At 45.3% G+C, this 12,866-nt stretch overlaps 1 protein-coding gene across 1 annotated transcript in view; it reads right to left on the bottom strand.

Moving 5' to 3' along the window:
• tdrd12 (tudor domain containing 12) overlaps positions 1 to 12,866 on the bottom strand; it is a 42,207-nt gene that overhangs the window by 21,581 nt on the left and 7,760 nt on the right. The window contains exons 9-26 of the mRNA XM_070443207.1: positions 12,756 to 12,829; positions 12,522 to 12,634; positions 12,330 to 12,401; positions 12,181 to 12,235; positions 11,866 to 11,990; positions 10,422 to 10,560; positions 10,135 to 10,242; positions 9,542 to 9,727; positions 9,023 to 9,176; positions 8,801 to 8,928; positions 6,052 to 6,243; positions 5,258 to 5,386; positions 4,883 to 5,000; positions 4,543 to 4,682; positions 4,066 to 4,286; positions 3,713 to 3,794; positions 3,345 to 3,526; positions 2,912 to 3,119 (exon numbers count right to left, since the gene is read on the bottom strand). Of these exons, the coding sequence (XP_070299308.1) occupies positions 2,912 to 3,119; positions 3,345 to 3,526; positions 3,713 to 3,794; positions 4,066 to 4,286; positions 4,543 to 4,682; positions 4,883 to 5,000; positions 5,258 to 5,386; positions 6,052 to 6,243; positions 8,801 to 8,928; positions 9,023 to 9,176; positions 9,542 to 9,727; positions 10,135 to 10,242; positions 10,422 to 10,560; positions 11,866 to 11,990; positions 12,181 to 12,235; positions 12,330 to 12,401; positions 12,522 to 12,634; positions 12,756 to 12,829 (2,426 nt within the window). The remainder of the gene's footprint in view (positions 1 to 2,911; positions 3,120 to 3,344; positions 3,527 to 3,712; positions 3,795 to 4,065; positions 4,287 to 4,542; positions 4,683 to 4,882; positions 5,001 to 5,257; positions 5,387 to 6,051; positions 6,244 to 8,800; positions 8,929 to 9,022; positions 9,177 to 9,541; positions 9,728 to 10,134; positions 10,243 to 10,421; positions 10,561 to 11,865; positions 11,991 to 12,180; positions 12,236 to 12,329; positions 12,402 to 12,521; positions 12,635 to 12,755; positions 12,830 to 12,866) is intronic.

Raw genomic sequence — 12,866 nt, 5'->3', positions numbered from 1 at the left:
CTCCAAAAATAGCAATTGGCATTCACAATATGAGTCTCAGCAATCACAATTATGCCCTGAATCTATTCCGCCATGCCCAGAAATCTGTTCCTTTTATTCTCTGTTCCCAACGCAATAGACGACCAGTTCTTATAGCCTTCAGCCATAACCTTTTCCTACTCCTCCTCTGGTGATGTAGAGGTTAACCCAGGCCCTGTAGCCCCCAGTTCCACTCCTATTCCCCAGGCGCTATCATTTGTTGACTTCTGTAACCGTAAAAGCCTTGGTTTCATGCATGTTAACATCAGAAGCCTCCTCCCTAAGTTTGTTTTATTCACTGGTTTAGCACACTCCACCAACCCTGATGTCCTAGCAGTGTCTGAATCCTGGCTTAGGAAGGCCACCAAAAATTCTGAACTTTTCATCCCCAACTACAACATTTTCCAACAAGATAGAACTGCCAAAAGGGGTGGAGTTGCAATCTACTGCAGAGATAGTCTGCAGAGTTCTGTCATGCTATCCAGATCTGTGCCCAAACAGTTCGAGCTTCTACTTTTAAGAATCCACCTTTCCAGAAATAAGTCTCTCACTGTTGCCGCTCGTTATAGACCCCCCTCAGCCCCCAGCTGTGCCCTGGACACAATATGTGAAATAATTGCCCCCCATTTATCTTCAGAGTTCGTACTGTTAGGTGACGTAAACTGGGATATGCTTAACACCCCGGCCGTCCTACAATCTAAGCTAGATACCCTCAATCTCACACAAATTATCAAGGAACCTACCAGGTACAACCCTAAATCCGTAAACACTGGCACCCTCATAGATATCATCCTGACCAACTTTCCCTCTAAATACACCTCTGCTGTCTTCAACCAGGACCTCAGCGATCACTGCCTCATTGCCTGCGTCCGTAATGGGTCCGCGGGCAACGACCACCCCTCATCACTGTCAAACGCTCCCTAAAACACTTCAGCGAGCAGGCCTTTCTGATCGAAGTGGCCCGGGTATCCTGGAAGGATATTGACCTCATTCCATCAGTAGAGGATGCCTGGTTATTCTTTAAAAAAGTGTTTTTCACCTTAAATAAGCATGCCCCGTTCAAAAAATGTTGAACTAAGAACAGATATAGCCCTTGGTTCACTCCAGACTTGCAAAATCTGGACCCCTACAAATCAGCTCTGGACCCTCTCTAAAATTATCCTCCACAATTGTTGCAACCCCTATTACTAGCCTGTTCAACCTCTCATTCGTATTGTCACAGATCCCTAAAGATTGGAAAGATGCTGCGGTCATCCCCCTCTTCAAAGGGGAAGACACTCTAGACCCAAACTGTTACAGACCTATATCCATCTTACCCTGCCTTTCTAAAGTCTTTGAAAGCCAAGTTAACAAACAGAGGACCTACCATTTAGAATCCCACCGTACCTTCTCTGCTATGCTATCTGGTTTCCGAGCTGGTCCTTGGTGCACCTCAGCCACGCTCAAGGTCCTAAACGATATCATAACCGCCATCGATAAAAGACAGTACTGTGTAGCCATCTTCGTCGACCTGGCCAAGGCTTTCGACTCTGTCAATCACCGCATTCTTATCGGTAGACTCAACAGCCTTGGTTTCTCAAATGACTGCCTKGCCTGGTTCACCATCTACTTCTCAAATAGAATTCCGTCTGTCTAATCGGAGGTCCTGTTGTCCGGACCTCTGGCAGTCTCTATGGGGGTTCCACAGGGTTCAATTGTCGGGCTGACTCTCTTCTCTGCATATATCTATGATGTCGCTCTTGCTGCTGGTGATTCTCTGATCCACCTCTACGCAGACGACACCATTCTGTATACTTCTGGCCCTTTGGACATTGTGTTAACAAACCTCCAGATGAGCTTTGATGCCATACAACACTCCTTCCATGGCCTCCAACTGCTCTTAAATGCAAGTAAAACTAAATGCATGCTCTTCAACCGATCGCTGTTCGCACCCGCCTAGCATCACTACTCTGGACTGTTCGGACGTAGAATATTTGGAACACTATAAATACCTAGGTGTCTGGCTAGACTGTAAACTGGCTAGACTGTAAACATTAAGCATCTCCAATCCAAATCTATAATCGGCTTCCTATTTCTCAACAAAGCCTCCTTCATTTATGTTGCTAAACATACCCTCGTAAAACTGACTATCCTACCGATCCTTGACTTCGGCGATGTCATATAGAAAATAGCCTCCGACACACTGTCTTTGCTAGGTAAAGCCCCGCCTTATCTCAGCTCACTGGTCACAATAGCAACACCAACCCGTAGCACGCGCTCCAGGAGGTATATTTCACTGGTCATCCCCAAAGCCAACTCCTCCTTTGGCCGCCTTTTCTTCCAGTTCTCTGCTGCCAATGATTGGAACGAATTGCAAAAATCACTGAAGCTGGAGACATATCTCCCTCACTAACTTTAAGCATCAGCTGTCAGAGCAGGTTACCAATCATTGCACCTGTACACAGCCCACCCAACTACCTCATCCCCATATTGTTATTAATTKTTTTGCTCCTTTGCACCCCAGTATCTCRYTTTTCACATATTTTGCCACTATGGCCTATTTATTGCCTTACCTCCCTAATCTTACTACATTTGCACACACTTTATATAGGTTTTTCTATTGTGTTATTTGACTGTACATTTTTTTATCCCATGTGTAACTCTGTGTTGTTTGTGTCGCAAGGCTTTGCAATATCTTGGACAGGTCGCAATTGTAAATGAGAACTTGTTCTCAACTGGCCTACCTGGTTAAATAATCGTGAAATATATAGATTTTTTTAATTTTAAAAATCTCAACACATAATTTTAGCTTCTGTAACATAGTTCATGGTCATTGGTTCTAATAATTTAAATGTTCTATCGCTAAAGATGTGAGTGAGAAAGAGCCCAGTGAGTGCAGCGTGGTGTAAGAGACCTTGGGGTTCCATTTGACCTCAGCGTCGATGGGCATGGCCCTGCAGACGATGATTTCCAAAGCCTGGGGCGGCAGTATGTGGAACTGGGCAGGCAGCTGCAGCAGCTGGTGGGACTTCACCTCCTGCTCACGCCCCTCATCCAGGAACAGAGCCCTCACGCTGCAGAACATCCACTCACCCTTGTCCGGCACCGAAGTCACCCGCACCCTGCATGACAGGTAGGAGGAGCAGTGGGAGGAGTTGTTAAGGAATGTGAGGTAGAGTGGCATTGGGTTGATATGTGACAAAAGCATTTGACCCACCCAGAGGATTTGGACTACACTTCACTGCATGTAACCATTACTTGGCATGTTGTTTAAACCTGCTTCATGGCCATATAACATACATCATCAGTTATGAAAATGACTGAATTAATGCTGTTTGTTTTCTGACCTGTGGTAGACCTCATCCTCTTGTACTCCGTACAGCCCTCCCTCCAGAACCTCCTTAGCACCCAGCTTCTCAGCGGAGTAGTATGTAGTCATTGCTGCTGCCAGGCTCTCATAACGGTCCTCCTTCTTACTCACAATGCGTCCGTAGTAGACGGAAGCAGTCTTGATGAACAAGGGCAGAACCTTTCAAACGTAAGAGTGAAAAAAATATGATTTCTTCATTTGTATAAATTCAGATAGCATATTAAGCTATATTACACCTGTGATCTCATTGGAAAAGCTTGAGAGGATATGTCCAACTTTGGCATCTGTTCTTGCCTGATATCTACACCCCTGAAACAAGTGTTATCATATAATATGCTGACTCACCACAATAGTTCCAGAGTCTGGTTGCAGTGGCTGGTCTGTTATGGGGCTGATGCTGTGTCGATAAGAACAAACACTGCTGTCCCTGCAATACAGCAAGTCACATTAAGCACTACATAAAGAATAGCAGGTGCCACCTATTGCTGCTGTGCCCTTGAGCAAAGCAATGAATTACAAAACTATAAAGTTCTATTCTTAAGTGCATAGAACAAGTATGCATCTTTCAAAGTACCCAAATTCAAAGTTCAGCTTATGTCTTGAGTATTGTAACATGCATAACAGCAAATCAAATCTAGCTTTATTGTCCCATGGAGAAATGCTCGACAGAGTATTGTCTGCATCTCAGCTGCACTGACCTACAGAAGCCAAAGCTCTTGAGGTATCTGCACAGAGGCCTGTCAGACTTCTGTTCCTCCTTGGCACGCAGGACTCCCTGGGCGAATTGCAGCAGCTCTGGAGGCAGCGAGGCCTCAGTACGCTTTAGGTAGCGCAGGACCCCGATTACGTGACGGGCATTCCTCTCAGATAGCAGCAGCACTGACTTGGCAGGGTGGGCCGTGCTCTCTGCAGCACGCTCCTGTCAATCACAGAATCCAATATGAAAAGGAATTCACAAAGTAGACTATCCTCATACAGTCAAAGAAGACACACTTACACAGGTGCCATCTYAATAAGTTATGTAAAAGGAGACCACTCAGGTCCATCTTCTGACTTGAGATCTGCCCGCTAAACTAGACGTCTCCCTGAAAAAGTCAAGAGCTGTGCACGCTTATCTCAGCTCTGAATCCAGGACCGAGCAAGAGAAAGAACATATTAGTTTGTCCTAACGTTACCTTGTCTGAAAGGTTCTGGAAGTTCTGGGACATGCAAAACAGACGGCTGCCAAACAGCTTAGGTGAGCTTGGGAAGCCGTAGTGCACAACACACGTAGCATCACAGATACCCAAAGACTTCATACACTCATTGGTGGTGACTGGTACAGAAAGACAAGGAAAGAAAAACAGGTCAGATTGGACAAAGGGCAAATTGGAAAAAAAATAGAGACAGGCTGACTTTCAATCAAGAAAACTGAGCTGACCTGGCAGATTATGCCATAAAATGGAAAGATGTATGATATTTCATATTCATTGCAACTGTCAACTCCTAAGAAAAGGCAATTGTGCATCAGTTCACCCAGAATGACATGAGTGCCAGGTCCAATGGGCTTCTTCCACTGCTCAGTCACAAAGTCAAACTGGTAGGTTAACTCCTCGTGGGCCTTCAGGGAGAACGCTGATGTGTTTGAAACAGCCTGAATGACAGATACAAGAAACAAACATTTAGTTGACTAAATATACATGAACAATGTATTTTTGTTTTTCTAGTGCTGTACACTTGTGGTAAGATGTCCAAAAATAAGGTTGCAAAATGCAAATCTTACAAGTTTTGAAATGTAACAATGTCTTTTTCTTTCTATAGTACCCCGTACCAGCAGTGGACAGGACATCCAAAAATAAGGCTGCCAAAATAAAATGTCTTAGTTCTAGAGCTATAGATTGCTGCAGTTACCTTGAAGACATGCTCGGCCTCCTCAGCAGAGTTGGTGATGACGAGGGTCTTCTGGGCCACGTCGGGGGTGAAGTCCAGCGCCCCGAGCAGGACAGAGATCTTAGTGCAGTCCAGACACAACAGGATAATCTTGGGGGAGGCAGAAGAGAGATAGCTTTCCATTTTATTATTTTTTAACTTTTTATTGAAGAACATATACATGAGTGAAACTTTGCTTTGAGAGACTTTTAGACCTTGTTTGACTCTTGAACACTTCTTCCCTTACTAAAAGTAATGACTAGTCTAAATGAGATACGATGAAAGCAGGTTTACTGCCCCATTACATAGCTTTAATCAATCACAAATCCAACGAACAGGCCCTTCAAATCAGAGATAGCTACACACTTAAAGGGATAGTTCAGACAAAATCTATATTTGAGTGAAATTACCCTTATTAACTTGAGTTGTCTTTGAAGGCCCAAAGTGACAGAATCCACAATAATCCATTACATTTAGTTTAAAGTATTTAAGAAGTTTCTGCTTGCGATGCAGCTTTGCTACCATCAGTCCGGCTGTTTACATTCATGAATTTGGACGAGGCTAATTAGGCTTGATCCTGATTGTGGCAGAAGTAAACAATGGATTATTGCTGATTCTGTCACTATGGGCCTTCAGACAACTCAAAGTAAGGGTAATTCCACTTAAATATAGATTTTTGCCTGAACTATCGCTTTAACCAGCTCTCTGATGGTGGAGACCCTACAACGTTTGTAGGTTTTCAGATTTATTTTGTTGTCAGTCCTCCCAAAACTGACCTGGTGCACATTGCCGTAGAGTGCGGCCTCCTCCATCACCGTGACGACAACGGTGGGGTTGTTCATGTGGTTGTGGAGCAGGCCCTCCAGGTGGCGGCTCCAGCGCTTTCCCACTGCGATGATCTGTCTGGGGCACGACACACGCTCCTCACTGGCCGTCACCCTCTGGAAGTGCTGCAGGATAGTGGTCATCTGAGGAAAGGGAGAGAACAGTCAGAAACTGCTGAGGAGACAGTGGCGAGGGAGGAAAACAGACGAGACTGAGCTTTTTTGGGGTATTTTATTAGGATCCCCATTAGCTATTGCGAAAGCCACAAATACTCTTCCTGGGGTCCACACAGAACATGAAACATGACATAATACAGAACGTTAATAGACAAGAAGGTCAGGTCACCAGGTCAGAACAGGGCTCCGGGCAGCCGAGCGGAAATGGAYGAAAACTCGCCTCCCTGCGGACCTGGCATCCTTTCACTCCCTCCTCTCTACATTCTCCTCTTCTGTCTCTGCTGCTAAAGCCACTTTCTACCACTCTAAATTCCAACCATTGCCCTCTAACCTAGGAAGCTCTTTGCCACCTCTCCTCCCTCCTGAATCTCCTCCACTCCCCCCCCCTCCCTCTCTGCGGATGACTTCGTCAACCATTTTGAAAAGAAGGTCGACGACATCCGATCCCGTTTGCTAAGTCAAACGACACGCTGGTTCTGCTCATACTGCCCTACCCTGTGCTTTGACTCTTTTCCCCTCTCTCTCCAGATGAAATCTCGCGTCTTGTGACGGCCGGCCGCCCAACACCTGCCCGCTTGACCCTATCCCCTCCTCTCTTCTCCAGACCATTTCCGGAGACCTTCTCCCTTACCTCACCTCGCTCATTCAACTCATCCTTGACCGCTGGCTACGTCCCTTCCGTCTTCAAGAGAGCGAGAGTTGCCACCTTCTGAAAAAACCTACACTCGATCCTCCGATGTCAACAACTACAGACCAGTATCCCTTCTTTCTTTTCTCTCCAAACTCTTGAACGTGCCGTCCTTGGCCAGCTCTCCTGCTATCTCTCTCAGAATGACCTTCTTGATCCAAATCAGTCAGGTTTCAAGACTAGTTATTCAACTGAGACTGCTCTTCTCTGTGTCACGGAGGCGCTCCGCACTGCTAAAGCTAACTCTCTCTCCTCTGCTCTCATCCTTCTAGACCTATCGGCTGCCTTTGATACTGTGAACCATCAGATCACCCTCTCCGAGTTGGCATCTCCGGGCGGCCCACGCTTGGATTGGTCCTACCTGACAGGTCGTCTCTACAGGTGGTGTGGGAGAATCTGTCTCCGCACCACATGCTCTCACCACTGGTGTCCCCAAGGGCTCTGTTCTAGGCCTCTCCTATTCTCGCTATACACCAAGTCACTTGGCTCTGTCATATCCTCACATGGTCTCTCTCTATCATTGCTATGCAGACGACACACAATTAATCTTCTCCTTTCCCTTTCTGATAACCAGGTGGCGAATCGCATCTCTGCATGTCTGGCAGACATATCAGTGTGGATGACGGATCACCACTCAAGCTGAACCTCGGCAAGACGGAGCTGCTCTTCCCTCCGGGGAAGACTGCCCGTTCCATGATCTCGCCATCACGGTTGACACTCCATTGTGTCCTCCTCCAGAGTGCTAAGAACCTTGGCGTGATCCTGGACAACACCCTGTCGTTCTCAACCAACATCAAGGCGGTGACCCGTTCCTGTAGGTTCATGCTCTACACATTCGCAGAGTACGACCTGCCTCACACAGGAAGCGGCGCAGGTCCTAATCCAGGCACTTGTCATCTCACTCTTGGATTACTGCAACTCGCTGTTGGCTGGGCTCCCTGCCTGTGCCATTAAACCCCTACAACTCATCCAGAACGCCGCAGCCCGTCTGGTGTTCAACCTTCCCAAGTTCTCTCACGTCACCCCGCCCGCTCTCTCCACTGGCTTCCAGTTGAAGCTCGCATCCGCTACAAGACCATGGTGCTTGCCTACGGAGCTGTGAGGGGAACGGCACTCCGTACCTTCAGGCTCTGATACAGCCCTACACCAAAAAAGGGCAACTGCGTTCATCCACCTCTGGCCTGCTCGCCTCCCTACCTCTGAGGAAGTACAGTTCCCGCTCAGCCAGTCAAACTGTTTCGCTGCTCTGGCACCCCAATGGTGGAACAAACTCCCTCAACGACCAGGTCAGCGGAGTCAGTCACCAACTTCCGGAGACACCTGAAACCCACCTCTTTAAGGAATACTAGAGGATAGGATAAATGTAATCACTATCCTTCAACCCCCCCACCATACTAAAGAGTATAGATGCACTATTGTAAAGTGGTTGTTCCACTGGATATCATAAGGTGAATGCACCAATTTGTAAGTCGCTCTGGATAAGAGCGTCTGCTAAATGACTTAAATGTAAATGTAAGAACAGCTCAAGGACAGAACTACATATATTTAAAAAACGGCACACACAACCTACATCAGTACATACACACAAAATATCAAGGTCAAATAGGGGGGAGGCGGTGTGCCGTGAGGTGRTGCCTTTGAAGCGCAGATGACCGGGATTACTGCTTTAAGCAGTTGAAAGCACTGGAGTCTGGTCTAGTTGTATCACCCCCTGGTGACGGGAGTTTGAGTCCCATCTTGGCTATTTTCCTGTCTGTGCCCATTTACCATGTGAATCTCCCGTTCTCTCCTTTTGTACAGTATCACTACAGTTGAAGAACAGTCAGTGTCTCTCACCTCGTCCGGGGCTCTAGAAAAGAGCAGGTCCACTTCGTCCAGCGCCAGGTGACACAGCCGCAGGAACAGGAAACAGTGCAAACGCAGCAGACGCACAAGGCTGAACGGAGTGGTCACCACCACCTGGCCTGGAGACACACACAAACACAGCAGGAGAGGAATGTAATACTCCTGTCTGGCTGTCAAACCTAACTGTCCTGATCCTGTGAATAATGATCTTACAGTTGTTCTGGATCTTAACGGTCTTTGCCTCGTCCTTTCCCAGTCCCAACAGTATGACCATGGGGTGGAGGACCTGGACGGTCTGGCTCTCCTCCAGCAGGTCAATCACAGTCTGGGCTTTCTCCCACCCCGGGCACAGGATCACCGCTATGGGCTGAAGGAGACCGCATACAATGTGGTATTAGATAAAACACAAATGGATCCTTTAAATGCAGATTTGTCAGCAGAAAACCATGCCTGACTTACTGGACATAGGTAGGTTACTGCTGTTTGCCATTGAACCCTAACAAACCAATTAAAACACCCAGATTTCTACATACTACTTTGTCTACATAGAGTGGTATCACCATGGAAAGGAGCTGCAGAGGCCTGTGCCAAAACAAAGATTTTCAACTGTAATTGAAGCCAGACAATTTTATTAGGTGGCAAACAGAGATAGTTATCCACCACAATAATAATAGCAGGGGAAACACTGGAAATCACACCATTCCTGTCTAGTGCTCTACTTGCTCAACTCACCCCGGTGCGAGAAGAGAGGGCGCTGAAGACGGAGGAGAGCTGCATGTGGGCCAGGAACGGGGGGATGTAGGTGAGGGGCTGGTCTCCGCTGTGGGAGATGAGGACCGTGTCACAGCCCCTGGCCACCGCCGGCCAGCAGTAACTCTCAGCCACAGACGGGCCGGCATACTTCTTCCTCATCAAGATCTGAAAAGGAACACGAAGCACATTACCAGTCTTCATGACATACTAGTCTAGACATTTACAGATTTTTCACGTAGTCAGCTTGGGGATTAGAACCAGCGACCTTCGGTTATTGGCCCAATGCTCTTAACCGCTAGGCTACCTGCTGCCCATGCGACAGGACATTATTATTGCCTAAGATCTTCAGCGTAAAATGTTGAACAGTCATTTCAAATGTTCAACTATTTACATTTATACTGAACAAATCTCAACTTCCATTATCGTATTCCTAACATTACATTTTCACAGTTGTAAATACATTTACTTTATAGTCATTTAGCAGGCGCTCTCATCCAGAGCAATGTACAGCGCTCCGTGCATTAAAAATACATTCCATTCGAATGTTAGAACATAGTTGAAAGCAAACCAACCCTCCGGAAGGTGTCAGTGATTGGAGCATTGGCCAGACTGGTGCAGGGGTCCAGAGTAAAGGCAGAATGCACCATTATCCCACTCCTGCTTGGATCAGTATGGACGATCTGACATGAAGAACACATTTAAGTCAGTCATGCACAGTAGATATTATTGTATGTGCACAAAACATGTCAATACATTTGGTGAAAGCTACCCAAGGAAGTGAAGAGTATATCTGCATCCAGTCCATTGATAATTTAAATGTTTTGTATAAATTAAAGGTTGATTCGATGCTTACAGTGACTTCTGATGAGTATACATCTGGGTTGAGAGGGTCAGGGTTTAGCAACTGCAACAACCGAGCGCAGACGAGCTCCTCATCAATGGTTGGCTGCTCTGTGAAGACAAACTCTTGTGTCCGGTCTACTAGGTCACTAGGAGTACTGGAAACACAAATTACACTTTTTAGTAAACATTCACATTAATAACAAAAATATAAACGAAACATGTTAAGTGTTCGTTCCATGTTTCATGACCAGAAATTTAAAAAATCCCAGACACTTTCCATACGCTCAAAAAGCTTACTACTCTCAAATGTTGTGCACAGAATGTGTTTACATCCCTGTTAGTGAGCATTTCTCCTTTGTTAAGATAATCCATCCACCTTACAGGTGTGGCATATCAATTAACTGATTAAACAGCATGATCATTACACAGGTGCATCTCATTCTGGGGACAATAAAAGGCTACTTTAAAATGTGCAGTTGTGTCAGAAAACAATGCCACAGATGTCTCAAGTTGAGGGAGCATGCAGTTGGCATGCTAACTGCAGTAATGTCCACCAGAGCTGTTGCCAGAGAATGTAATGTTCATTTCTCTACCATAAGCCGCCTCCAATGTCATTTTAGCAGTACGTCCAACTGGCCTCACAACCACGTGCATGGCGTCATATGGGTGAGCGGTTTGCTGATGTCAACGGTGTGAACAGAGTGCCCCATGGTGGCGGTGGGGTTATGGTATGGGCAGGCATAAACTATGGACGGACAACGAGCACAATTGCATTTTATCAATGGCAATTTGAATGCACAGAAATACTGTGACAAGATCATGAGGCTCATTATTTAAAGTTATCTGTGACTGACAGATACATCTGTATTCCCAGTCATGTGAAATTCATAGATTAGGGCCTAATGAATTTAATTTCAAATTGACCGATTTCCTCATATGAACTGTAACTCAGTAAAATCTTTGAAAATTGTTGCATGTTCCGTTTATGTTCAGTATATAAATATAAAAAAACGGTCACCCAAGAAATTCAACAATGTTTAATTGTGAGAAAACACACACATATCACTTGTCTTAGCTTTTAATGTGATATACTTTTGTTCACGGCATTGTTGATCCACAGGTTGACTATCACCGTTACTATGAAAGCATTCAGCAGATGGCACTTTAAAACAACTCTGACCAATTCACTAACTTACATATGGGCAACGTCATGGTTGAAAGGGAGGTAGCATTAGAATACAAAACAAATGTGAGCGGTAGTGGTAAACTGATGGTTGTGGTTGAAAGGATGGCAGCAGTTGATTTTATTTGACAATTTAAAATACATAAATGTTACACCATGCAACAGATACACATGCCAAAATTGTTGAGGATTAAAGTCACAATACTTTTTTCCCCATTAGGTCCTCTAATTAGAACAGAGAATGTGAGTGGTAGTGGCTGGAGGGTTGTGTTCATACCATACAGCCGTTTCAGTCTGTTGTCCGATCTGTTGAGGTGCAGTGACTGGCTCTTTCTCTGCTTTCTCCGTGAGCGCAGAGATCCTCTGAACACCACGTTCCTCCTTCTGTTCAATAAGCGCAGTCTGACAATTAAACAAAAGGTGCTTTACAGCATTAGTCCACGTCTCTTTTTGACCCAAGATTCACTACGGAGATTCCATTTTGTGTCACATAGTGCAAAAGTTTGGGCACTCATGACTTAGAAACATGTGAAGCAGAGTTCTTGTGCAAGTGAATTTTTACAAAAACAAGAACGGCCATCCAGAAACTCACTTTGGGAATAGCAGCCCTTTGAGTGCTCGAAGCAGGATTCAGAAACTTCTTGAATCTGTTGAGATCCAGAACAAGTAAGAATTTTATTAAATGTCATTCAAAGCAGATTAGAACCGTAGCATGAAAGTAGAAGACTAAAGCATTCTCACCTTAACAGGTTCAGATTTTTGAACAGTTCTGACACAAGAGATGTGTCGGTGTCCTCTCCGGGCTTGTCGTCGCTGAAAGAAGAACGCTATGATTAAAAACAACAATTTGACATTATCGTACTACAAAAGGCAGACCCACTGCCAAATGACCGGTTGAGCAATAAAAACAATAACTAAACCTATAGAACAAACCTCTTGTCTTCATCGCCATCAATCTCTGAAAACGTCTTGAATTTCTTGTTCTGCGGCTGGGCTGCCTTCTTTTTTCCTCCCTCTAAGGGATTTCTTCCATTTTCTAGGCTTTTCTGTAAAACAACAAGTAAATAACATAACAGTGTTGATTTCACAGGATATAACGTTTTGTTTGGGCCATGATTCCAACTGGGCCATGATTCCAACCTTATTGAGGGTAAAATAGTCAGTCACCTTTGGATTTGATACCTCATTGGAAGCCTTCGATGCATCTTTCACAGATGTCGTTAGCTGGCACTGATCAGCCACTAAAGAGATCAATAAAGAAAGTTCAATGAAGAAAAT

This window comes from Salvelinus sp. IW2-2015, linkage group LG4q.1:29, assembly GCF_002910315.2.
Source record: "Salvelinus sp. IW2-2015 linkage group LG4q.1:29, ASM291031v2, whole genome shotgun sequence".
Lineage (NCBI taxonomy): Eukaryota > Metazoa > Chordata > Actinopteri > Salmoniformes > Salmonidae > Salvelinus > Salvelinus sp. IW2-2015.
The sequence above is the reverse complement of the archived record's forward strand: the minus strand, read 5'-3'. Positions and strand labels throughout refer to the sequence as shown.